The 26,998-nt window shown below is 35.7% G+C and overlaps 1 protein-coding gene across 2 annotated transcripts in view; it reads right to left on the bottom strand.

Annotated features, from left to right (window-relative positions):
- Positions 1 to 26,998, bottom strand: part of GALC (galactosylceramidase) — a 40,608-nt gene that overhangs the window by 7,718 nt on the left and 5,892 nt on the right. Inside the window, exons 5-14 of one of the 2 annotated variants that reach the window (XM_068683012.1) lie at positions 25,344 to 25,483; positions 22,818 to 22,856; positions 12,215 to 12,345; positions 8,202 to 8,357; positions 5,990 to 6,114; positions 4,049 to 4,176; positions 3,541 to 3,630; positions 2,830 to 2,919; positions 1,556 to 1,700; positions 903 to 1,083 (exon numbers count right to left, since the gene is read on the bottom strand). In XM_068683012.1, the coding sequence (XP_068539113.1) occupies positions 903 to 1,083; positions 1,556 to 1,700; positions 2,830 to 2,919; positions 3,541 to 3,630; positions 4,049 to 4,176; positions 5,990 to 6,114; positions 8,202 to 8,357; positions 12,215 to 12,345; positions 22,818 to 22,856; positions 25,344 to 25,483 (1,225 nt within the window). Of the gene's footprint in view, positions 1 to 902; positions 1,084 to 1,555; positions 1,701 to 2,829; positions 2,920 to 3,540; positions 3,631 to 4,048; positions 4,177 to 5,989; positions 6,115 to 8,201; positions 8,358 to 12,214; positions 12,346 to 17,472; positions 17,601 to 22,817; positions 22,857 to 25,343; positions 25,484 to 26,998 lie in introns of both variants that reach the window. The other variant, XM_068683013.1, reaches the window with a different exon arrangement.

Here is a 26,998-nt window from a genome sequence, read left to right as displayed (position 1 = left end):
TTTAAAAAACATACCAAAAATTTAAGCTAGATTCTTCCAAATTAAACAAAAAAATCTTAAGCATTAAGTTTATCATTAGTACTAAGCTAATTATCTAATAGGCTCTTTCCCAAATACTTTTTAATTTTAATTAACGTTATGCTAAAATATGCTGTTCCATTACAAATTACTGCCATCATAGCTCCTAGAAAGAACTGTAATCATAATCATACTCTTATGAGACTGGTAAATCTCAGTTGCATCTACCCAGAAACAAAACCGTTTTAAGCAGAAGGTGAATCAAATCCACACAATTCTAGGAACTGCTCAGAAGATGGCAGTCTACAACAATTAAAAACCGCACCAACTCCTGAATTATCTCACTGATATGAAATTGATCAAGTCACTAACAATCAAGCAGCACAGTATAAGATTAAGTAATTTACACTGAATTATTTTTTCGTCCTATTTGAAAAACATACAAAAAGTAGTGCTCACTTCAAAATTGGCATTCTGCTTGTGTGATACTGATATTTTGAGTTGGTCTTCCCATGCCCGTTTTTCTCAAATAACAGCATGAACAAGTATGTCCAGCATGAGTTTAGGAAAAATTTTCTCTAATATAGTGGAGCACTGGGCCATGTTACTTAGAGATGAGGTGGAATATCCAACCTTGGATGTTTTCAGGACTCTTTTAGACAAAGATAAAGTTGACCTGAACTATTAGCATTGGCAAGAGATCCAAGAAGGGTTCAATGACTTAAGAAAGTCTGTCAATCATCATTTCTACACATCTACAGATAGCCTGAATGCACAGACTTGCTGTGCAAGAGAAATTAAGTTTGAAATAGATCGATTAATCATAACCCACACTGGTAAGGATGACATTTCCCCAGATATCACCAAAAATATTGTTTACATACCAATGAAAATTTCCTATGATACTGATGGTCTGGTCTGCATCAGAAACCCAAGTGATGGGTCGCTGAACTACCACCTGTCGGAGTGTGAAAACATGATCTCCTGGGTCAGAACCATTTATGAAGTACTCAAATACACCTGTCTGATCTGCAAAATTTGGAGCTTCGCTGAAAGGTGGATTACCTGTTCAGAGAATAAAATGCATATGAAAACCAAAACATTATTTTTATTCTGTCTACTCACTCTTGCTTTCAGAAGTTTCCTCTGAAGATATTCTCCAGACTTCTTACTCTATCAAAGTACAGACTCCAAAAACTGAAGTTTTGGAAGTAGGCCAGTTTTCATAATCACATGAACAAAGTAAATTACCTTCTAGATTTTGTGAAGAAAGATAGTTCAGTATATTTGAGCTGTATCTTTTGCATCAAAGAACTATAGCAGCCACCCAATTAAGAGCTAGAATTAAATATATTTCCTTACAAGTGAGGTATACACCTGTAAGTTAACAGAGAAACTGGAATAAATAAGCAAAAACAAAACACAATTACTTCATACATCCCAGACCAGAGGACTCAAATACCACAGTTATGGCCTTTCTACATTGAGACTATATCTGTGTGTAAATGAAGTTTTTCAACAGAGAATTCTGACTTACGAATATTGAAATCATCTTTGTAATTTGAAGGAAAGGGCTGAGGTGGGGGAGGCTCTGGACAACTACATTTCCGCCCTGTCTTGAGTGTGGTTAAAGTATAGACTTCATCCACGTCTAGGTCTATAGAGAAGCTTCCCCTCCAGACCTGGAATTAAATAAAGCTCAAGCTGCAAAAAATCAAAACTAAATTACAAAATACCCAAGTTTCTGAGTTAAAGGATATTCTATAAAGGCTGATTTGAGGCAAAAATCTTATCTTCTTGCCTCGGTGTTTAATATCTCCAAATTATTTTTGAAAACTACTTCCCCCAAACTCCTCATTACCTCGAAGTAAGTTTGACTATAGCTTTACTAGCTGTATACAAACAGAGCTTAATTATACAGTTCAGGCATCAAAGGCAAGAAGTTTCAGCAACAGGGAAAAACACCAGGAGTTACAGAGACTGCTGGGAACATCCTGTTGTGGGTAGTACTTAAGTCGTATTAGGCACAGTGCTCTGTTTCTGAGAAAAGTTACTTTAACATTAACCAGTTTGAGGAAGTACTTTTTTAAAAAAAATTGTTTGTGATGTACGTCCCAAATACTCACATTCTTAATGCTTTGAGTAGTACAAAAAGTTATCCCAACAGAGGCTCTTTTCTCAAAAAAATTTCTGCTAAATACACCCAGTGAACACACATATCCCAAAAGTTTGACAATGAATATGGGCAGAGAAGCCAAGAAATTAGAACGTTATCACCTTCAGGCCAGAGAAATATTACAACTACCACCTTGCAAATCCTTCTACAGAAGGAACTCCAGTGCTGAAATATCTGGAATAACGCTAACACCCAGTGCATGAGCATGAATAAAGTTAGGTTTAACAAATGACGCTCGGTTCCACTATACTGACATTTTATTGCATTTCAAAACCACAGGCTGAAAATTCAATAAGGTAGTCCAGAAAATGGAAAAGGACATCCACATGCATCACTATCACAATGGGATCACTTAATTTCATTACTTTCAAAGTACATATCTATGAGAAAGCAGTAATGTTTCAGCCCTACAAAACAAACTGCATCACCAGCCTACTCAGCAATTATCTGTATGAACACACACTGAATACCATCAAGCTTCTCTCTGAAGAGCCAAGTGCAAGTTACCTTATATTGCCTTATGTGATTCTTTTTACTTCATAATCCTACATTGCAAAACAAAGAAAAGCATCTTTTTTGCACTTCCATTTCTTAAACGTAATAATACAAAAGATTAATAAAACTAATTAACTTACATCTAAAGGTTGGAGTTGCTTGAATAAAATAGAGTTCGCAGATTCAAAATCAAGTCTTGAATACCACACTTGAAGGGTTTCCACCAAATACTACAATGAAATGTAACAAAATTAAAAAAAAAAAACACCACACAACTCCAATATTGACCTCAAGAAACATCAATCCTTTATGGGTGTATAACTTCTGTTATTTTAGAGCTGTTGATCTCATTAGCAGTCACCCCTCTATTCTGCTGGCCATAACATACTTTATATTTTTGTAGATTTTATGTTGATAAACCCACATTATACAGTCAGCTGCAGTTATTTTCCTGGAAAGGAACTGATGACAACTAGAAAGGTCATGAGATAATGACCATGCTAGCCAGGCAACCTATATCAGAAGCTCAAAGCACTCAGTCTTGAAATAAATCCTAAAGAAAAATCCAACTGGGTATCTGTTCCCGGGAATTTTTTCTTCAATATATGTATTATTAGACCAGGAGGGTAGTAACTGTACAAATTCAGTTATGATATTACATGTTATGGTGAAAGCAGAAGTAGAATGTTTAAAACTTTGGCAGGTATATAACAGCCTATAGTAATGGAGGTCAAGAATTTTGATCTCTTGCTACCCTACTATATTACTTTGTGTGCCTTTATCTCTCGATAGCTATTCACCTTGCAAGAGTAATCAAAGGTTACAACAAAGGTTATTCAACATCTACTTACAAAAGACCCTTTGAGGTAGAAAGTTGCTCTCTGAGGTGACACATTGAAATGAGGCAGTGGAGGCCTGATACATTGAGAGTGATTATGAGTCTGAAGAAAAAAATAACAGAAGGATCATACATTACTAGAATGCATCATATGCCAATACTCATGAAAAACAGGATAGATTTAAATTAGAAAAAACAACAGGATCAACTTGCAACTATTTATTTCATTAACTTAATGATGATTGTTATTATACAAACTTAATTTTATTGGGAATACTGCTTTAAGAAAAGTATACAGATTTAATTTTCTCCCATGGTATGTTATGAAATTAAGGCTAATTTGTGATATAAAAGTTATATACAAAGTTTAAATAGAAAAAAGAGATTTGTAGCAGTCTGTCTAACAAAGCTATCATATAACACAATCACAGATATTAAGCTACGTAAAACCAAACAGGCTCTTTTTAATAAAATGTTCCCTTTGTCTACCCTACTTTGTTGGAATTGCTGATGCACATTACCATAGTTTCAATTATGATGGTAAGGTTTCCTAGGCCATCCGTCAGAGCTACAAAACTGCCACCTCCTTCCAAGTGTCCGTCAACTTGCAAGTATGACCAGCCTGGTTGAGTAAATTGTGTTGTGTGCGCTAAGACAAAACAGAACAAAAATCAGAACAATTAGATCTTAATAAAATGTAACATCTGTTTCTAATCTGAATTAAATTTCTTGCACAAGAAAAAGGTGATTTGGGGAAGAAAGTAATAGAATTTCAAAAAAAATTCTACCCGTACAAGAAAATTAAGAAATTGTACTAAAATACAATTAAAAACATCAGCTCTATGACAGATAAAGCAGTTAAAACAAAATGTTAGCAATTATTTTAAAAAGGAGAAAAAAAATCTTATCATAGAATGGTTTGGGTTGGAAGGGGCCTTAAAGATCATCTGATTCCAACCTTCTGCCATGGGCAGGGACACCTCCCATTAGACCAGGTTGCCCAAAGCCCCATCCAACCTGGCCTTGATTGCTTCCAGGAATAGGGTATCCACTTCTCTGGGCAACCTGTCCTGGTGCCTCACCAACCTCTGAATAAAGAGTTTCTTCCTAGTATCTAATCTAAATCTACCCGTTTAGTTTAAAACCATTACCCCTTGCCCTATCACTACACTCCCAGACAAAAAGCCCCTCCCCAGCTCTCCCGTTACGTAGCCTCTTTTATGTACTATAAGGCTGCTGTAAGGTCACCCCGGAGCCTTCTCTTCTCCAGGCTGGACAACCCCAACTCTCTCAGTCTTTCTTTACAGGAGAGGTGCTCCAGCCCCTTGATCATCCTTATGGCCCTCCTCTGGCCTCATTCTAATACTTCCACATCCTTCTTGTGCTGTGAGCCCCAGAGCTGAACACAGCACTCCAGGTGGGGTCTCATGAGAGCAGAGCAGAGTAGGAGAAGCACTTCCCTCGCCCTGCTGGCTGTGCTGCTTTTGATGCAGCCCAGGATACAGCTGGTTTTCAGGGCTGCAAGCGCACATTACTGGGTCATGTTGAGCTTCTCATCAACACCCACTATATGCCACTAAATAAATCAATCATGTATATGTAATATGAATATTCACCACAGTTTATATTTTCCCCCCCATCTCTGTTTAAAAAAAAATAAAATCAGTAAACAGTTAAGCCAGGGAAAGTATACATGGGCATCTCCTTGAGGAATAACTACATTGGGCAGAATTTTCAGCATGCAAGGCAGTACCAAAGACGTATGACCTAGATCATGAAAATCCAGACAACATGGAAACAGGAACAGCTGCTCAGTTGTTCTGAACTGTTCATATGACAGTATAGCCATTTTTTCTAACATTTTTACATATACTCATAACTAGCAAAAGAATAGAAATTAAAGCATTTGTCTTGATCCTTCTTCACAGCATTGTATATGCCACTAGCTTTCTGGAACTGTGGTAAAGGCAGCAAAAGATTACAGCAGGACTACACAGTAACTAGTGAATCATGCTTTCGTAAGACAAAGCACAGAAGTATTCCCCTTTCCCAGTGCACAAGAAAATACTGAGTTTAACAGATCAAGAAACTCAGGCAGTACAAGAATACAGAAGTTCTTTGCTCTATTTTCTCAAATTGTAAGGTAATAAATCAAATGTCTACTTAAGGATGAAAAAAGAGTGAAAAAGAATAGGAAAGTACACTAGTACAGTACAGGCACACTAACCCTTACAGGCATTTCAGATCAAACAATTTTAACAGTAATAAGAGGCAGTAGCTTATATATTTCTGCATGATCAAGTCAAACATTAAGATTTCCCTTGCTATTAAGATCACTGGTTTCTCTTGAAAGAAGCTTTTTTTCTTTAATGTTGGATTAATTTGGTGCAAAAAAAAAATGCACATAGAAAAAAATAAACAAATAAAGGCTTCATACAATACAGTTACACAAGCCTTTTTACCTGTAATCCAGATAGGTGCTTCTACTTTGTAATGGCCACTCCATGGCTCTTGTGCTGTCATTAATCCACATCGACCAAAGGGCAAGTCTTCATAATAGCTAGCAACTAAATTCCACGCAATGGTTCTGGAAAAATAGGTTTGTTTTGTTTACTCATACGGATTGTATTAGATTAAATTAGTACAACAATTTATTCCTTTTTTCCCTCTAGTACAGATTCAAAAAACTTCACATCCCAGCCAAAAAATAAAGTAGAAGTTTCCCAGGCAAAAAAAAAATATATATATTTAGGTATCTTTACAGCAAAAGGAGAGGGAGAAAGAAAAAAACACTACAACAACCCCACAGGAAAGGAAAATAAGTCATCATCCAGAGTTGAAAACTTCATACTAAACCACTGATACATTTCCTATCTCTGTCACCATAAAAAGACGCACAGTAAAAGAAATGTGCACCTGAGACTCCATACTTGCTAACCACATCAGCTGAGAGAAAATTCAAAATTAAAAAATGAAGTTGTCACAGTTTACAATTTTATTAGCTTTTTTGGTTGTCTGGTTGTTGTTTGTGATGGTGGTGTTTTGATGGTTTGGGGTTTGTTTCTTTAAGCCCTAATAAGAAGTATAATCCCCCTTTTATCCACATAAATAAAGGACAGTAACTCTAGTTAGTAACTCTAACCAGCCATCACCCAGGATTTACTTTAAGAAATTTTCAGGACATTGACTAGGTTAATTTTCTTCACATCTTCTGATTTGTGAGTATCAGTGAGTATCTGTTGCTATGACCTTAAGACCTGTGCAGCCATAGGCATGCAGATACAATTTAATAAAAAGAGTTACAGAACACAGAAGCTGGTACGTGATTTTGCTTTTATATAAATGAGTGCATAGAGCTCATATTCTAAACTCATCGCCTTAGATTTATCACATGATATACGCATTTCAGGATAGATACTGAAGTCCTCCAAAAACACTCTTAAAATAAAGAACTCAAGATGTAAACTTAGCTTCCTCATGGTAAAATTTTGCATAAGATGCAGCACAAGGCAACAAGAATGTAGGGAACTCAAGCTCAGAGGAAATGAGCAACAAAAAGATTAGCCTCTCTTCGTCAGGAAGGCTCAATATAAAAGCCAAGATAATTGAAGTATTGATTATATGGATTTGGAACTGTTCTATAATTTCTGAATAATTTCTGGCTGCTACATTGCAAAACAAATGGGGCTTATATAATCTCAAAGAGCTTGGAAAAAGAAGAAAATGCAACAGGAAAAGACTTATCCCTCAATGAAATACTAAAGAACATGAGAATCAAGAGACAAGTCAGGAATTCACAGAGGAAATAGTTACGTGGTAGAAATTTTCAGCTCTCAGAGGGAAACAAGATTCACAGAAGACAGTCAACTCAATAGGTTTCTCTTTAGAAGCACGCAAGTGATTTCTGCTGTGCTCCATTTCAAGCATTTCAGAAAAAACATTTCTCTTTATTAATCCAAAAATAAGTTACATAAAAGCTAAAAGTTTTGAAGTGATTTTGCTTAGATCCTGATGCCTCCATTTTCTTTAATCAGACTTTTTTTTTTTTTTTTAAATATTAGTAGTTGTTTCACTGGAAAAAAATATTTTTCCCATTCTGTTTTAAAATTGACTTACATGATTACCCGCTAAGCAGAACAATAATTTTCTTACAAATTTCAGTTTGGCATTAAGATGTACAGAACAAAAAAAATATCAAAAGACCACAGCAAGTTTTAGAATGGTTTCTCAGAAAGTAGTTGTACAGAAAAAAAAAATGTAATAAAATACTTTCCTACTACTTTTAAATGAAGACAAACCCTAAGAAGCATGCAGCTAGATTAGCTTTATTATGTTATTTTCCTCCTGTGTTTTTCAGGTTGTTAGTTCTTAAGAACATTCTGTTTTTAAGAACTATCACCAGCATCTCAAAAACAGATGAACTCCACTGCATAAACCAATGGATACACATGGAACTGTGATGACTAAGAATGCATTAAAATTTCTGGGACTTCTAACCCAGAGAGAGGTTAAGACAGTAGACTTCACACCTTCGTATATTTGAACTGGGACTGACAGAAGAGAAAATTTCAGTTTACCTACTCCCTTAACATAGCAGGTAGATGTGTTATATGGTACTTTAGACAATTCTTACATATGAAGTTCCAAAAGCTAGCAACAGCGTACAACACTTACGAGGTCATGTTTCCATTCACATAGTTTTGGTTTAGGATCCGAGCCCAACAGCCTGCACCTACTTCATCGTTGAAAGTACTATAATCTTCTGAAGACCACAGTTTTTTCTGCGTTAATAAGGCATTTGGCACTGTTTTTGTTCCAGGATAGTGAGCCCTATACAGTGTTTTAAAAAGAAAGAGCACTTATCAGAAAAAGCAAAATCAAAGCCTGGAAGTACAAACATCAGCAATAATTCCCCTCTTCCGAACTTAAATTGAAAAACAAACTCTTTGGAATAATATTAATGGAATAAAAAACTTGGAACAAGAGAGATTTGTAATACATCTTATCATATTTGCATCAGTACAAAACTACTCCTTTAAAACATTACCTTCATAAGTAAGCCTAACTTAAAATACATCGTGTAATGTCTGCAGCTAGCTAAAGCAAAGCTTTATCCTGAAATTAAGCTTGATAACTTGTATGAGTACTTGCATTACGCTAAGAGAAATACACGCTTTGTACTACATTAGACAAAACTTTAATTATAAACCAACAGCAAGATACAGCACTAGGCATTATTCTAAAAACTTAATGGCATTAATGTCTTAATGCACCTGAACATGAACTTAGCTCATTCTTTTCAACAAATTCAGCTTTCAAACAGGCGGTATGGACTATAAGAGCTAAAGAGGCGTAAACTGAAAATAACTGAAACATGATCAAAGCTAGGTTTCTTGGCAAAGCCTTTCTTAGAGTACATATACTTTCTCCCAAATAAAGACTACTGATCACATTCAATTGCAGCATTTCAATATGGCAAATTAGCCTAGCTGAAATAAAACATTGCAGAAATCAAGATCATTCCCCTCAGTTAGGACACACATTGAACACACTAAATGCATATACTAAAATGAACTATCAGCACTGGAAAGGAAAGCATAAAGATTTCCTTTACTACTAGGCTGAAACTTGACAAGTTTATCAATTTGTGGGTCAGGAACAATAATATTTTTTCTGTATTGATTGTTGGTTTCAAGTATTTTCTCCCTATTGGACAATTGGCCATTTCCCATTGTTGTAGTCTTTCACACCTTGCTTCACTAATGGTAACATAAGACACAGTAAAGATTTTAACTACATCCTTGTACAAATTAGCAAACGTTTTCCCTTTAGCTTGGAAGCACAAGTATTACCTTAGTACCAAGAAACTTTTTTTTTCTAATGGTGTAAAACATGTAGCTTGCAAAGATAAGACAGAAAATGAAAAGATTTGTATTCCTACATTCCATGTCCTGAAGAACACTTTAATAAAGAGTTAAAAAAATTATTTTACCAAAATTTGGGGGGTGGGGAAGGGTGGTTAAGAGCTTTATATAAAATTACACAGGAACAAAGTCTATAGAGCTCAATTTTCCTGCACATAGCAATATACCAAAGGAGAGGAGGGAATTAAAAAAAAGTTAGAAATAGCAGTTTTTTTCCCCACTTTATTTCTTATATATCTGTACAAGGTTGTAAAAATTAAACCAAAAAAAAAAGGACTACATAACACCATCACTGCAACAGAGCTTTGCAAAAAAGCACTACTTACAAAAACCTCAAAATCTAGTTCTCAGCACCTCTAGAAAAAAAATACAATTTGTCAGCTAATATCACTTGTTATTCCTGCTTCTCTTTCTTAGTCAGAATGTAGGCCTGGAAGCAACAGGGGGACAGTTTGAATTTGTACTAGCGCACACATCATATATTCTATCATGGAAAAACAAGACGTTGTGACATTACTCTTGTTAATTTGTACATAATTAGTTTTGACCAACTTCTTTAAAAGGCTTAGTTTTCTGTGACATTTATGTTTACCCAAATTCCTATTTAAAACAGATCTAGTTAAGAACATTGATTATTCTAACCAAAAAGACTCAGTTGTCACCTAATGACATTCTGAATTAATATTAGGTAAAAAAAATTAAATCTGTTATTCTTGAACTCACTGACACTCTGTAAAATCTTCCTGTTTTCTTTCCATTAACAGCATGAAAAGGGGGATTTTTTTTTCCAACATGGTGAGTCAGAATAGCTTGGCCTCTAACAGCACAACACACAAAATTTTAAATTTTAGATTAAAAAATATTTTTAATTTTAATATTTTCAATTTAAATTTGATGTAGTTTAAATTTAAATTACAATGTAAGCAGCTTACATTGTGTTACAAACAAGTAACACATCTAAAGTACTATGAATAAGTATAGAATTTGCAAGCCCATCTTTGAAAAACATTTTTTTCCAGGAGTTGCTATGTAATTTAAATCTGTATGAGTAATACTTGTTTAATTCATTGTATTTCGTTTCACTGGTAAAATTAATGCAGCTGTAATAGCTCTGAAAAGCTGTTTGGAAATATCACATTATAAAGAGCTTCGGTAACCTGGGTCATTCCTTTGTGGGTGAACATTATTAAGGGTTTTACAGTATCTCTTCAGGACTCTCTCCCTCATTGCAAAATAACAAAAGCAGTAGCTTTAACTAACTTTCCCTCCAGCTTCTCTGACAGGAAGTCTCAGAGATCACAAATCAGGTTACAAAGCCAAATTTGTTTTTTGTATATTCACGTCAAATACTGGCTAACTGAAATATTTTTGCAGCTTCAAATTAGAAAAACCCCAACAATATTTTTGAAAAATCCTTTGTTGATATGTGCACCACTGAATGCCCAGTAGCTAACTGATTATCCTTCACACAAAAGGAGTCTATTTCAGCTCCCTGTTATGACTGAATCAGGGTAAGGACTCTAAAATTTATATTTCTTGCACAGAATTAAACAACTACAGTTAACTGAAATAGCAAGAAAATAGTTGAGCTTCCGGAATTAACACTAAGTACATACTGTATCTGCCAAGAAAAGCAGAAAGGAATCACGCTATGTTGCGATCATCGTAACTACAGTGAGTTTGTATCTGGTCAGAGTGAGTTGATAATTGCTTTTGCTTATTGACCCACACATATCCAAAAGAACAACCTGCAAGAAACTGTTAGAAACTGTTAGGATGTTATTTTATTGTTCAGAGTGAGAGGAGGGGTTGTTTTTTTTCCTGGAATACAGACTTCTCCATGTTTAGAAGGAAAGCTTTCATTCCTCTGCCTCTGTGGGTCAAATATATAAACATGAAGACAAACTTTGAACAAACCACCAAGAAATGAAAATATCTAAACATTTCTTAGTGATATGATTTAGTGGAGGACTTGTCAGAGTTAGGTCAGAGGTTGGACTAGGTGATCTTGGAGGTGTGTTCCAACCTAGAAGATTCTGTGATTCTATGAATGAAAGACAAGTTGAAGCATATGGCTAGGTCAGCCAAGTCCATGGAACCTAACTAAAATTTAGAGCCACTGAAAAAGAAGTTAATGAGCAAATCTTACATATATTTATATTCAGAAGTCAGTAATCAGCTTCAAATTTAGTGTAATGCCTTCATAAAATATCACCATCATGTGACGAAACCCAGAACTAGAGAAACAAGTCAGCTGATTTAATACTTCCCGAAATAAGGCTCCCATCATAACAAAACAGAAAACTGAGGAGAGGTATATATTTTTTGTTTTAAATAATCAAAGCACCAATTCAATTCTGACACACTCCAGTTTCTTCAACAACAGAGTGGTGCAAGTCAGTAATACAAGATTGTTTATAAGTACTCAAGTACTTTTTGCACATCAAATACAGGAACCGAACCAAACCAACTCAGGAAAAAAAGGGTTTTCCAAAACCCCCTCAAGTAATCAAATGCACAGCCACAGCCAACTGGAGTCTTGCACATGACAGGAGACTAACTCACTCAATTAAAGAGTTTAAGCTGTGACCAGGACAACAGCTCATCTGACATGATGTGGGTTAGTAAGAAAGATTACAGTGTCAAACCTTTCACCACAGGTAAGAGTACAGAGAGGTAAAGCTTTGGTTATGCCATTCGAAAAGAAGCAATAAGACAAACTTTCAACAAACCACCAAGAAACAAAAAAAGAGAACCCCCTACCCAATGACATCGACCACGTCGTGGAGCTCAGAGTCAAGCAGCAAGACAAAGGAAATGGGCTCCCACAGTCTATCGCTGGCTATGATCCTCACCTGCTGCAGGCCATGTTTATCCAATGTGTACCTCAACAGCTTGGAAAAAAAAAGAAAAAAATAGGAGAGCAAAGAACAGAGAAGGGACAAAAAATGTTTTTCAAATTGTCAGAAGTTTATCTTGGGAAAGGCAGCATCTCCTTCAGCACTGTTTGAACACACTTCAGAAAAACCATATCATGTTTCAATTCTTGTTGTTGCAACTGGGACAAAAACTGTTACACCAAACAAAATGTAACAAACAGATTGTCAAGCACAGACTGCCTTCAAAGGAGGACATATCTTCTTCTGCCATGCCAAACCCCAAAGTACATGACAAAAGGCAAAGTGAAAAACATTTGGTTCTTGTTTTCTCACACACAAAACTGCAGACGAAGTTAGAGGCAGACAAAGCCTAGCACATTTCATGCAAGATAATCTACTTGCAGAACAGCCACTTCAACATTACAATGCGGAGGGTTAAGCTATGAGAACCACGTACAGCAGGGCAAGGACATCTGAATGTTAACTGTCAAAGGTTTGCGAAAGCAAAGCAAACGCTTAATTAAAAAGAGCTGATTCCGCCTTTCCGTCCTTCTAATCCACTGTTTCAGTTTAACGGTGAAGCAACACAGAAGTGAGATCAGCTCTTCCTAAATACAACCAGCAGAAGTAACAAGAAAAACCCCGGACAAACACACCTTATTACTCAACTGCATTTTATTCTCAAGCTTTATAATTGCTAACAACGTATACTTCCCAAGACACATTTTAAGGCCTTGAAAATTACCAAAAAAAAAATCGAAGATGTCACATAAGGCCAAGGCTAACATAACAACATAGTTTCTTGAAATCCAGAAGGCCCCTAAACAGCATTTGCTGTGCTTACAATTCAAGTAACTTCAAATGCCTGAGGGCTCTCAAACTTGATATATTGTATATATTGTAGAAACATACACAGGAGCATCTCTAACAGTTCTACCTTCTAGTTCTACCTACAGGAAACAGTGCTGCACGACTTCGCATAGATGAGAAAGTGAAATAGCTTACCTGCAGTCTGAAATACTAAGACTTCCTGCCCCTTAAGGGTCTTAAGAACACTGTCTGAACTCAATGGTACTGTTTTATTTGCACTGTATTTTCCTGTTATATCTTGTATTAGAGTAAGGCAATATTTGGTTTGCAGACTTAACATACATATCAAGGCTAAAGCATTTTGTAATTAGGGCATGTTCCTGATAACTAAAGAAAGGCAGTTGGAATCCTGGCTTCAAGAAGGAGGATCTGAGAAACTACTGGCCTATCGAACTATCCTCACCAGGAATGTTAGAGAGGATCACCCTGAAAGCCATTTCCAAGCACATGAAAGACAAGGAGATGACTGGGAACAGCAGCACGATTTACCAAGGGCAAATGATACCTGATAAACCTGACTGCTTTCTGTGACAAGATGACTGACTACTTGTGTGACCAAGGTAAAATCAGTGGATGTCATTACGGCTTGTCTTTAAGGCCTTCCACCAAACTGGGCAGTCCAACCAGGCAATGATCACTCATGAAGTCCCCATAGGCTAATATAGGGCCAGTACTGTTTGATAACTTTATAACAACAAAAAAAATCAGGAAGTTCACAGGCTATATGTTGAAAAGAAGGGTTGCTATTTATGAGGATCTAAACAGACTGGGAGAAAAAAAAAAAAAACAACAAAACAGCCTGATGGGAACCTTGTCAAGCTCAACAAATGCAAACAAGAAGTCCTGCACCTTTGACAGAATAATCCCCTGCAACAGTACAGGCTGTCAACTAATGGAAGACTGGAAGATTCAAGTATGTATAAAAACTTAAAAGTAAGGGGGAAAAGAGATAAAAGGTAAAAGAACAGGAGCACAGTCAAAAACGTAGAATAAGCTTCCCAAGCGAGTTGTGAAGATATTCAAACTCAACTAGGAAACCTCGGCGCTATGAGGCTAGGGAGGCATTCCATCTAATTACAGATAACATCCCAGTTATACCACATAAAAAAAAGATTCTTTTACAAGTAAAGGTTCTTTTATAAGTAAAATCTACAGTATGAAATCGAGACAATTTATGTCCCAATTATGTCTTGGGATCAGTTACATAAAAACAGAATGAAGAAATAGTTTCCAGCTTGTGCTTTGAACTATGTAAAACAAAAATCCTATTTAAAACAGATGGCAAAATCACTATGGTCTAAAAATCACAAAATAAATCCTAAAGACAGCATTTTCTACAATTAATATTTATTCTCCTGTCAGCTTCACATACTCTTGGACAAGTTAGTTTCTCTCTCTTACAGAAAATGTCTTCTACCTCGGAGAAAGCGAATGACAGTGAACTGAACTTGTTCTTCTTAATGGACTGAAAAAGCCTTCCTTGATGGCTTTTTTGATTAACAATTCCCTTAAAGCTGTGACTACATTAACTGTAACAATCAACAAAACAATCATCCCTTACATAAAAGCCATAGTCTTTACAAAGTAACTCCTGTCACCCCTCCTCATTCCTTTTAAGTAATTAAATAATCATGGCAAGTCTTATTTTTTAAATGCCACTAGGAGAGAGGAAAAAATTGAAACGGCAGCCATTGTTTATGCTATTTGATCACTGTATTAGAAAACACTCATGATACATCAACACAAAATATTTTTTCTCTCAGCAAACAAATTGACCTGAAGGGAGATTATTTATTTAAAAACACCCAACAATTGCTGCCCATTAAAAATGACTTACAAGTCAAAGATAACTAAAACCAATGAGAATTATAGAGAAACATTTTACTTTGTTGACTTCTAAATAAAGATCAGAAAAAAATTTGTAATATATTCAAGTCTAATTGCATACCATCATACAAGCCTTTCAGAAAGAACTTGCCAAAAAGCCAGGCTTTGTTAAACTCTGAAAACCAAATCCATATCTAACACAGAAGAGGTGGCACCAAGCTGTAAGTAATACATTCTGGGAGAAAGTAGTAGGAAGATATACTACACACAGAAAAAGAACTGATCAAAATAACATAGGAAGACAGTAGCAAAGGCAGTATTCCAAACAAAATAAGGAAGCATAACACAATTTAAGACTTAAGCTAACTAAATTACATTTTTCTTCTATTTCCAAGCACTTTATGAGTACCAAGTACATCGTTTGACTTAGGAACAGATAAAGGCTTTTTTCCTTCATCTAAAGTAACACCTATTTTTCAATGGCAGCTGCTGCACCTCATTTATATGAAATAATGGCAAGCAGTATGTTCACTAAGACTACTTCCTCCACCAATGAAATTGAGACACACTGAACAATAACAGCTTTTGTTACAACAGGTAGCCTTTGTTTTAATTAGAAAATATTAAGTCCCCTATCTTTTAAACGCAGCAAGATTCCAAGCCAGCAGAGAGCTTGAATATGAAAGGGAAAAAAAAAAGAAAAAAAACACAGAACCCTATCATTAATATACCTTAGCACTGTTCCCTGCTTAAAATACCATTTGTAAACTATCAGATTAAAAACTACCTGATGAAAAGAAAGGAAAAGAACATGAAAGGAAAAACAAAGAAAGGTAAACATCAAATAATTTTTATGGGTGGATACTAAAGCAATCATTCCAATAATTTCTAAATAAACAATGTAACTTTAATTCCAGATTGCCATTTCAAAATAGACAAAGTCACTGAGAGGGTTATACTTGCAAAGAGATTACAGAACAACATATAGGGAAAGGAGTTCAGAGAAAAGAGTGCAATACTACTGAGGAAAACAGATTGAATAGCAGATTTTGCAAGCAACTAGACAGATATCTACAAGACATACAGATATAGTGTACTTTTACCAAGTTTATGAACTTAAAGGACAGATGTGTAACTACTATTATCTTTTTCTAGGTCAGCAAGAACTGCTTGATAGTTGGTGCTTTAAAGTCAGTACTGGCTGAAAAACATGGTGTTCTTGTTTTGTTGCCTCTGTATATAGCTGAATTTCATAATAGATAGCACTACTGAAAATATTCCTCTAACTCTTCATTCTGGTCAGTGGGGGTGGGGAAGTTGAGGAAAAAACATGTATCATGTTCAAGAAAAATCTCAACAAATAAGAATGCTCATCTTAAAGAGTATTTCATTAGCATAGAAATCATAACTAGAACACTTCCTAAAGCAATATGAACTTGCTGAGGTTCAAGTCTTGGTTATTCTAGGCAAGTCAGAAATAAACACATACAATTTTTATTTTCTTTTTTTTTGAGCCAAGTTAGCTATACAACACTGGCATTATAATTGCTACTTCTCTGGAAGCTACTTCCAGCATTTATAAGCTCAGCACATACAAAAACTGTTTCTTTATGAAATCCCTGCTTAATTGTCTTGCTGTAACCTTTGCACCATATATCAGTTTAAATAACTTTGAGTATATCACAGATCCTTACATATAAATGAGGACAAACAGTACGTTATGGACCACAAACACATTCTTACCACAGTAAGGCTAGTAACAGAGGTAAGAAAGACAAAACACAAGTGAACAATTTATACATGAAGAGTTGATTACCACTGTAAACATGCTATAGCTTTGAAAAAATCTAATAGTGTTGAAAAATCAGAGCAAGCAAGAAAAGCAAGGTAGAAAGCGTATCAGGGAGCAAGTGTGCAAACAAATAATCAAGTTGCCATTTGTAAGAACTGCAACAGTGCGCACTACTACCTGCTGAAATTGGGATAGGTGGTATAGATAAAAAAAACAACTTTGGATGTTATCAGATGAAAGCAATAAGTAGTCTACTACCCTTTCAATGTGATCAGAAAAATCATAAGCAAAGAATCTTTGTGTTGCAGGGAATGCTGCAACAGTAAGAAGTAACACGGCGAAAGTTCAAGCTCATCTGAAATTAAAACGGATTCCAGACCAAGAGTTTTTCATTATCTTAAAGTTTTTTCTGACTTTGAAGATGCACCTGGAGATTAGCTAGCAGTCTTCTGTCATTTGCTAGTGACAAGGCAAGAAGCCTAAGATCTAGCTCCTAACTCAATTTTTGAAATAAATGATGGAAGAATTACAAGATCAACTTAGACATGCACTAAATTGAAAGCTGGGAGAAAAACAGAATGACTTCTCAAAATGGAGGTGAAGATTTTAAAGAAATTAACTGGTAAGTAATGTGTCCCTTCTCCCACACTTACCCGACTACCTGAACAGCATCATTAAGATAGGGATCAACTACCATCTCCTTTGAAATGTTCCAGTCTCCATCCGCAGCGATGATGCCAATGTTCCTTAGACCCAGTCTGTCCAAAGACTGTCGAAGTACCTTAGTAACAGATAACACCACTTAAAGTGCAGCCTTTCATCACACATGCAACACGAAAACTTAAGACTGTTAACAATTTAAAAACTGAAGGAGCAGTCAGTGGAAGCATCTGTTATTGATCTTGCTCTGAAGACAAGTTCTCACTTCTCCTACAATAATAACCACAGTAAAGTTACTGACAAGTACTTTTAACACTGAAGGGTTATCTCTGACAGTCAGATAGCCACACAGAAATAGGCTGGCATTATAAACATGTTTTTAAACTCAACGCTCAATTTAAAAACATATATTTTTTTTTCCAGTGGTTTCCACCTGCAACTGCATCTGGGAAAGGACATCAGTCCACAGCCTAAAACACTTTCTTCAATCTTAGATATACAGAGATTATGTAGTATGTGCTGTATGCATGCATACATAAGGAAGATTTTTTCCAAGTCATTTGACTGTATTTGACAGTAGTCATGAATCCTTAGATTCTATAATTTCTTATAATAGATGCCCACCAACATGAAGGATAATAGAGAGCATTTCTGTCTTGATGTGCAGTCAAGAGAAGGACCCAAAACAAAGTTCAAGTGTTGGTGACAAGCAAGCCTAGATCTAATGGATACTAAGCTTGTTAATAACCTTTCAGCAAGAATACAAGCAGTGAAGTTCTGTTCTTGAAGCCTTCAAAGCATAAAGCTTACTAAAAAATTTGTAAAGGTATAATTATTAAAGTCACTGTAATTTGAAACTCATAGCATGAAACATTTTATTGAGCATCCCTGACAATATTAAGATCAGATGCTGTCAGAAGCTGTTTGCAAAAAAAAAAAAAAAGCTTTTCCACTATTTAAACAATATAATTCTACAAATTATTTTGGTTTTAATAAGCATTAGTTTGGTACAGGTTTTTTCATAAAAGCAAAACCACAATGAGGCTAGATCGATGCTACAGCCTTGTATCAACTTAGTCATCAGGCTGCACCCAGTCTTCCTCTTACAAACATTGCACAGATTAAAGAGTGAACACAGAGAAATTTTATCTATTTAAATTTTGTTCCTGATAGCCACCAGTGTGATGGTTTTCAGAATTCTTCAGTATCAAGAAGAGATCAGAGGAAAACATACTAAACATTTCAGAAAACTGAAGACGAGCCTAGATCATTTTGCCAACCTAAACCACTGCAAGACGTTAAATCTCAAGGTCTACTCCCCAGTATTTGTTTAGATACTTTCTTCAACATGTGACTGCAGAATTTCCATTTCTAGCCCCAAGTATTGTACAATACTAAGCACCTGACTGGAAGAGAAGATATTGCCAGTTCAATGATAACAGCACTTTCAAAGTCTATAAACATGTTTGACTCAATTGGAGTAAAGAAATTGAAAAAGATACACAGGTAGACAAAAATGACACTCCTGAAAAGAAAATATTTTTAGAGACTAGTTAACTAACAAAAAATCTTAAGAAACTGAGGCATTTGAAGATGTTTCCCACAATACTTTCCTAACTGATGTCTAGAATTAAAACATACTACAAGTAGGAAAACTACTAGAAAATAAAAGTAACAGCGATCTATCCACTTGCAGTAAGGACCAGATCAGGATGAGCCTGCAAAGACTTCTTAATTGGGATGTAGAAAGAACTTCCATAGATATAATTATTTTTATTAAAATACTTCATGGACAAAGTACATCCCTTAAATTTGTGCAGGATCCAAAGCAAGGAGGAAATTGACAAATTAGAATAGTCCAGAAATTATTCACTCATAAATGACTTTTAGTACAACAAGCTGCACCAATAACTGGTGTATACCACAAAGTAAACAGAAAGTCTGATGAAATGGTTCTGAGGATGATGGCGGTTCACCAAAGGAGAAATAGTGCCAGCGTATTGCAAAGGAAAAGGAAAGTTGTACTTGTTTCTGAACTGTGCATTTCTAGATTTGGATTCTTTCTACCTATTCCACAGCAGAGATAACAGATAAGACTTAATAAAGTATGACCTACAAAGAAGATTGTCATGACCAGTGCTGTTTAACCTAGAAAATAAACTGAGGGAAGACATGACCATATTCAAAGACTTAAGTGATCTTTGAAAGAGGAAGAACATTAGCAGCCCTCTGGAGCAGATAGAATTAAGACAAAAGATAACACCCAATGGACATACAGCAAGATTTAGTAGGTCAGACATTCAGAAAAACTGCCTAATCATGAAGATAGCTCAGTAGAACAAAATAACTAGAAATGTTGCAGAACATCCATGTAAGAAAGTAAGTACCAAGGACACAGAATTGTAGACACACAATCTACTCCACAGTAACATATGCAGAATGATGTCATTCCAGCCACCCCAAACCCCAGTACAGGCATGTGTATGAAGATACTCATTAAATTTTAGGGTCAATTTAATATGACAGTATTTAAAAGTATAGTTGGAAGAATTGACAAGCCACAGAATCATTGCTTCCCTGTTCTGTTTCTTCTACTTTATAAGAAACACAACTGGAGCCTTAGTGGATGAAGCAACTAAAATAATTTCATATAAGTAAAAATTTAGCAAAATAACGAAGAATTTAAACTGATCTGTCATATATTTGTCATTATAGAATATGTTTGCTGAACATTTTAGTAAGTCTTTTTCAAATGGCTGACTGCAAACAGAATCATTGATTGTAGAATAGATGTGCCACATGGCAGCACAGAGTAAGAGAACGTATGATAAAACAAGTGTTAAATAAAACATTATATCAATTAATCGGGTGAAGATTGATACTTTTCAATTAATGTTTTGGTGATTTTAGGGTAAAACTTTAAAAATATAGCTCTAGAAGCCAAAAGTTGTCCCAATTCAATTGTGCTAAAAAAGCTAACATGTAGAATGCATCTGCTCTAGAGTTGTTCTCCACATTCTCCTCACATCTGGAAGCCAAGGCAAACAGATTAGAAAACATCCAGGTGACGCTGCAGAGGACTGAGCAAAAAAGAACCTGTTTCAATCAGTGATATAATGAAATAAAATGAGTATTTTATTTATAATAAGATCTGCCTTCTCTCCAATACTTATTTTTTACAAAAGCTTGTTTCATCGACTTTCCTAGCAACATATCACCTAGGTAGCGAACAAATAAAACTTGCAGCTCAAAAAGCACATTACTCTATCTTCTATCCTACTTGCATTGCCTTATTCCAAACTGTAAGCAAGTGTTTTCAGTGCTGTTTGGTTTTGCTTTTATAACATAGGTACTGAGCAACGTCGGATTTCTATGTAAACAGCCCAGGCACGAGCATTTCCCTCTACTTCCTACCAGCAAAAATTACTTATGATTGTAATTATCTTTTAGGAGACTATTAGTATCCTCAGATTTTTCCTTTAGCCTATACCTGATCAGTGGATAACTTCTCTTTCAAAGAAAGAAAATCCCAGCACCTAAATTTCTTGGCACTAAATAAGGCAGAAAACGTCTAGTTTCTGCATTCTGTTGTTTTGGTTTGTTTGTTTTGTTATAGAGGCAGCCCTACAAACGCTTTTCCTACATTAGAAAAAAAGCCTATGTCTTGTACTAAACACACATCAGGATGACATATTTTAAAAGGATTCTAAACATACCCACTGAACAAGTTTGGACAGGGATTTAAGCAGCTTCACTAACAAAATCCACAAGAGTTTTGCTACTAGACATGCATGAAGAAACATGACAACTTGGCATAGTTACCAAGATGTTTTATGTCACACTTTAGTGCTTTTGCATTTTCTCTGGCATGGATTTTGTATGTCAATAAAACTACTGCCAAACCTCTGCGTCCAAAAGGAACCAATGGTCTAGACTAACTTTCACAGGCTGCTACAAAATCACTTTAATACAATTAGTAATGAAACGAAGCATAACTAGCAGAAGTTGGTCTAAGTTATGACCATAAACCCACTACAGTCTTAGAAACTAAGTTGCTGTGCTGGCAGTGAACCAGATAAATCAGTTTATGATACATAGTTGATTAACATATCTGTTAACAAGAAACTCATAAAAACAGATAAGGTGTTTCTCTTTGTCTGTACCAGGTATAATGGTAGCACAGTTTTCTGCCAGTGCTTCCTGACCTCCCTCGCTCAAAGCAGCTTACAAATCATAGGAAATATATCTAAAGCTACTCATCTACTTATACAATAGGAAGGAAAAAAGGTTTTATAGGAGAACACCCAGTTTTAAGGAACAGGCAGAATTTTATATCCCAGCCTTATAGAAGGGTGTGCTTCCCCCCCTCCACCCTTAATATCATGTTTGACTGTTGTACACCATTCTACTGTACTATTCTATTGAAATTAATCAATGAATAAAATAATGACAGAAGTTCCAAGGTCAAACGACATGACTAACCTTACCCAGCGTACAGAAACTGTAAGAACTGTAACTTTTCTAATAGCCACTAACTGAATAATTAGGCAGATGGGATCCAACATCTGCTGTGCTCAGTAAGGAAATTTGATAATTTTCTACACACTCAGTTCAACTTTTATTTGCTTTTAAAAAGCAGTAATGCAATTGCTTTTTAGCCTTGAAGCAGCAACAAGGAAGTGAATATAGCAGAAGCTTAAACTTAAGTTTCTACTTCAACATAAATAGAAGCAAGCTTCCAGAGAAGGGTATGTGGCAAGGGGAGCAGTGATAGCTTAGTGATACCTCAGTGTCAGTTATGTGAAATACTGTCTCTCTCCAATTCATTTCAAACATGATGCATTGACTTTTGCATAGTTAAAATAAAGGAACTTTACATTATGATAAAAGTAGATTAGAAAACAGAGAAATACAGCAGAAAATATAAGAACTTGCAGTTTTATAACAATAATCTAAGGATATGATATCCACTTGAACTTCACTAGAGAATTTTTAAGCAATTGCAGATCTGCGACTTATTTTATAGTTAACTCTAAGACAGTAAAAAAACAAATTTGGATGATTCAACTGGAGCCTCCATTAAAGTGTTCCACATATTTACCATACACCAACACACAAAGTTCAAAATAAGTTTCAGAAGAAAAAAAAAAATCTAAAGAACTGACTCCATTAGCATTCTATGTCTGCTACCACTACATGAAAGGGTTTAGTAAGTGAAGCAGTTGCAGGATTAAGGTCTCTTTTCTAGGAAAAGTCAGCAAAGCTAATCATTGACATAGGATAAAGACAAACTTCAGAAGCACATTTCACTTTAGAGAAGGGAAAAAAAAATACATACCTTGATATATTTGCTATTAAACGCCCTTTCATTCCATATCTATAAAGCAAAAAGTAAAAAGCCATTTAGAGAAGTCAGGACAGATAACAAAAGATTTTATTTATATATATATATATATATATATATATATATATATATATACACACACACACACATACATACACACACACATGAGATTACACAATCGTTAATGAACTCCACCATTTTAGTTTCCTAGAAGAAAGTGTTCTGGTTGGTTTCGTTATAGAATTCTCTGCTGGAGAGCTGATATGAAAGTTCCAAACAGCTGCTTGTTTTATCTAACTTTTGGACCTACTGCCTGTATTCTTGCTTTAATGCTGTGGGAGCTCTACAATGGTTTGCCACATTACACATTATTAGCATTATGGGCCTACAGTTTGTTAGAATTCCTCTTGAAAAAAAACATTGTGGCTTCAAGGCATGGTCATACAGAATGGGCCTTTGTTGCCATACCCTGATATGGAGAGATAAAATGACTGCTTCATTGAATGATTGCCTACAGTTTCAGGACATAATTCCATGAAACTTTGAATTCTTTATAATTTACACAGGACTACATCCATAGCTGACTACAAGAGAACCACAGTATAGTTTAAGTAAAGACACATAAAATTGTATGATTTAGATTGCTCTGGGTTGCCCTATTTTATGGAAAGGGTGTTTAAGCTAAACACAGCCCAAAATTCAAGAACAGGAACGGAGGCGTTCCTTTCTACCAAATATCAGGGACAACAAAATGCCAAGTCAAAAACCTTCTTACTTTTCCTGACCTGCAACATGAGCACTATGACTCATGTTCACCAGTAAAGGTTTTATGTGCGCCCTTGTAGGTGAAGGTCACCCAGCTATGTACAAACTGACAGTTTCATCCAACTGGAAGATGTCTGTTTGATTTTGAGTAGCCTGCCACTCAAATGTGCCAAGAGCTCAGTGTTTCTTGTTGGCTGGTTCTAGGCAAGTCCTCACAACGTGTATCTTCTGTCTAGTGTAAATGAGATCTATCTTCTCTGTATAAATGAGAAGAATTCAGGAAGACTTGCAGGCTTGTTTCTTTATAGGACAAAAACGCCAAAAGGATATTTCTAGATCTTTCCACAAGTGCTAATATGATCAGTTGATTTCTGAATTACAAAAAAAAAAAACCTTACTTACTGTGCGGCTCACCATAAAACAACTAATTATGTATATTATATAGCACATGCTGCAAACCAGAACAGAAGGAAAACAATGTAGAATCAGAGCAGCATTAAAATTGTTTTGTCAGGTTCTGAGCCTTCACAGACCTAACTCCTTTCCTGTGTTTCATACATGTATAATACTCACCAAGAAAACAGACAACATGAACTGTCAGCACGCTGCTTGTAGAATCACAACTTCCTCTTCCTTAGAGGTACAGAACCCGAAAGGCCAATTGCAATGTCAAGTAACAGTACAGCAGCCAGACATTCTTCAATTATTTAATCTGCAGAACTTACCTGGTTTTAAGTTTTCACCTTGCTGTGCTTTTAGAGCAGAAGGTGTGTTCAACCCTCACCCCCCCAAATTCAATTTCTGAAGTATTGCTGTGTTACCCAGTGTGCAAGACTGACACAGATGAAGTCAGCCAGAACAAAGGGGACATATTCCAGAAGAGAGACATATCATATATATGCACCTTCCCACATTACAGTAGAAAGCTCAGGCTTTTCTAGAGGGATGGAAACTATAACTTTAAGAGCCTCCCTCTGGACTGTTGATTTTCAGCTTTTCTGCAGTTAAACAACTCTCATATCAAAACACTCAGAAGCCCAGAATAAGTACAGTGCTTTCAAAGGAATCCCATCCAGACATTTTCTTAAGCAGAAGAAAAAAAAAAAAGAAAGCATTAGATCTCTGTCAAATAATGAAGTGTTTTTTTCCAGATTGTGGGCTTCTCCCTCTCACCTCCAAATTACATTTTTCTCAGATATTCACTTACTACTTCCATCTATTGCTCTGTAACAAAACGGAGCAGTTATACTATACTGTAACATGTGCACCTTAACCTACTCATTAATTAAATAATGGAAGCAAAAATGGAAAAAGTTGTAGAGGGTTGCCCTTCAGCAAAATAGTAACCATATTGTATGTCAAGAAGCTGTGTTATATGACTCTCAAACTCCAAGTCTTAACATAATGTTTTTTTGTTAGGCAGTTACTTCTGAAACCCAGGCAGAGCAAGCAAGGCAGGAAATTACAAGACCAAGTTTCAAACAGGTTTCAAAACCCTCAAATTATCCGGTAATTTCATTCTAGAATTGGGAAGGCAGGAATCTAGCCATTTTATACTGTTTCAGCATTATTGGCCAGTATTACAAAAAGACTGTAAACTAGCATAACTTCTTCCTTTCTCACTGCAACAGAAAAAGCCAAAACTGCAATTACTATTTTTCATCCCTCTTTTACCCAGTAATCAACAAAGAGAAAAGAACAAAAATCTTAGGAATTAAGATAGACAGCATATACTGGAAATTGTGCTTTACTGACCCCAATATAGTCAATGTCCAGATCATGATACTGTTTAGCTCCTAATATCCAAGAAATAATATAGTAAGCAGTGACATGTGGATAGTCATAGGGCCAGTTTTCACCTTTCCCTATCCATGCTGGAAACGTCCAGGGTAGTCCTGAAGAGAGAATAAAAACAGAAGAATAAAATACTGAGTGAAGTAGACTGCCCACTTAAGTAAGATTCAAGAGCAAGCTGTAATTAGTACTACAAAAATCATAGAAGCAGGTATGTCCTTCAGATTCACATAGTTTCAATGAAGACAATAAAACATTACTCATTTATATTACAGCATATTCTGTTGTAAAGTTAAGATCAAAACATTTAAAAAAAAAAAAAAAGCTAGGAACCCATCCCTTCCAGTACTGTAAAGAAGCCTACAGGAAAGATCAGGAATGACTCTTTATCAAGGAGTGCAGGGGAATGGCTTTAAACTAAAAGAGGGCAGATTTAGATTAGATATAAAGAAATTTTTTACTCAGAGGGTGGTGAGGCACTGGAACAGGTTGTCCAGAGAAGCTGTGGATGCCCCATGCCTGGAAGTATTCAAGGACAGGTTGGATGGGGCCTTAGGGGGGGAGCCTGATCTAGTGGGAGGTGCCCCTGCCCACAGCAGGGGGGGTGTAATTTGATGTCATTTAAGGTTCCTTTCAACCCAAACTATCCTATGATTACTAGAGAGCAACTGACTACATGCAGTATTTCTGTATATGTGCAGCATTAGTTCTAACAGGCTTAACATTCTAAACACTTTGGGATAACAGTTCATAAAGTTTTAGACAAAGGATCAATACTAAACACAAATTTGTTAATCTCTTGAGTATGAATTCCAGAACACGTGATGATCTGATCATAATAGAGGACAAAAGAATAGGATCATGAAAAAGCATTTTCAAGTGTCAGCAGCCTTCTAGATCTTGTGGTAAGTAAGAATAACAAATTAACCTCAGCAGATCCTCCTACATTTTCAGCTGACTCTGTATAAGACATCACAGGTAAATTCAAAGGCATATCCTCTTCTCATTATTGAGCACTTGATTTGAGGAAAAAGGTAAGTTATTAATAATCAGTCATAGACTGTAAGCTTACTGTTTATCACAGTGCTTATCTAAGAGAACCTGATTGGCAAATCCTGTACCAAGTCATACCTTGGGGCAAAATTTGATGCCTGAATGAGGGGTAACTAGACACAAACTGGTAGCATACAACAGCTGGTGCCAGCAAAACTGTCATATTTTTGGAGGCTTGCAGGCACTTAAAGTAATCTTTATGTTTTGGTTCCACTTCTTTCTGTAGGACAAAATACAACTTTCTTATCTGAAAATACCTTTTAAATTTTGCTGACTGAAATTTGAAGCAATATCAAATAAAAAGAAGCATCATAACTGAATAATTCTGTTGTTGAAACTGGAATAACATATTAGACTACTGAGAAAGGGTATCTGTCTGGTGATACAGAGAGGAAGATACTCTAAAAGCAGGAAGTTTACATATATTGATAAATTATATGACCAGAATTATCACAGGGAAAGAACACAAACATCACTGACAACCTTTCAAGTTCCTGGAAATAAAGCCCTTGAAATACTTTAAAGGTTACTTTAAAAATATTTTTACTAGTTACAGATGTGCA

This window comes from Anas acuta, chromosome 5 (assembly GCF_963932015.1).
Source record: "Anas acuta chromosome 5, bAnaAcu1.1, whole genome shotgun sequence".
NCBI classification, from domain to species: domain Eukaryota; kingdom Metazoa; phylum Chordata; class Aves; order Anseriformes; family Anatidae; genus Anas; species Anas acuta.
This window is presented reverse-complemented; position numbering and strand designations above follow the sequence as displayed.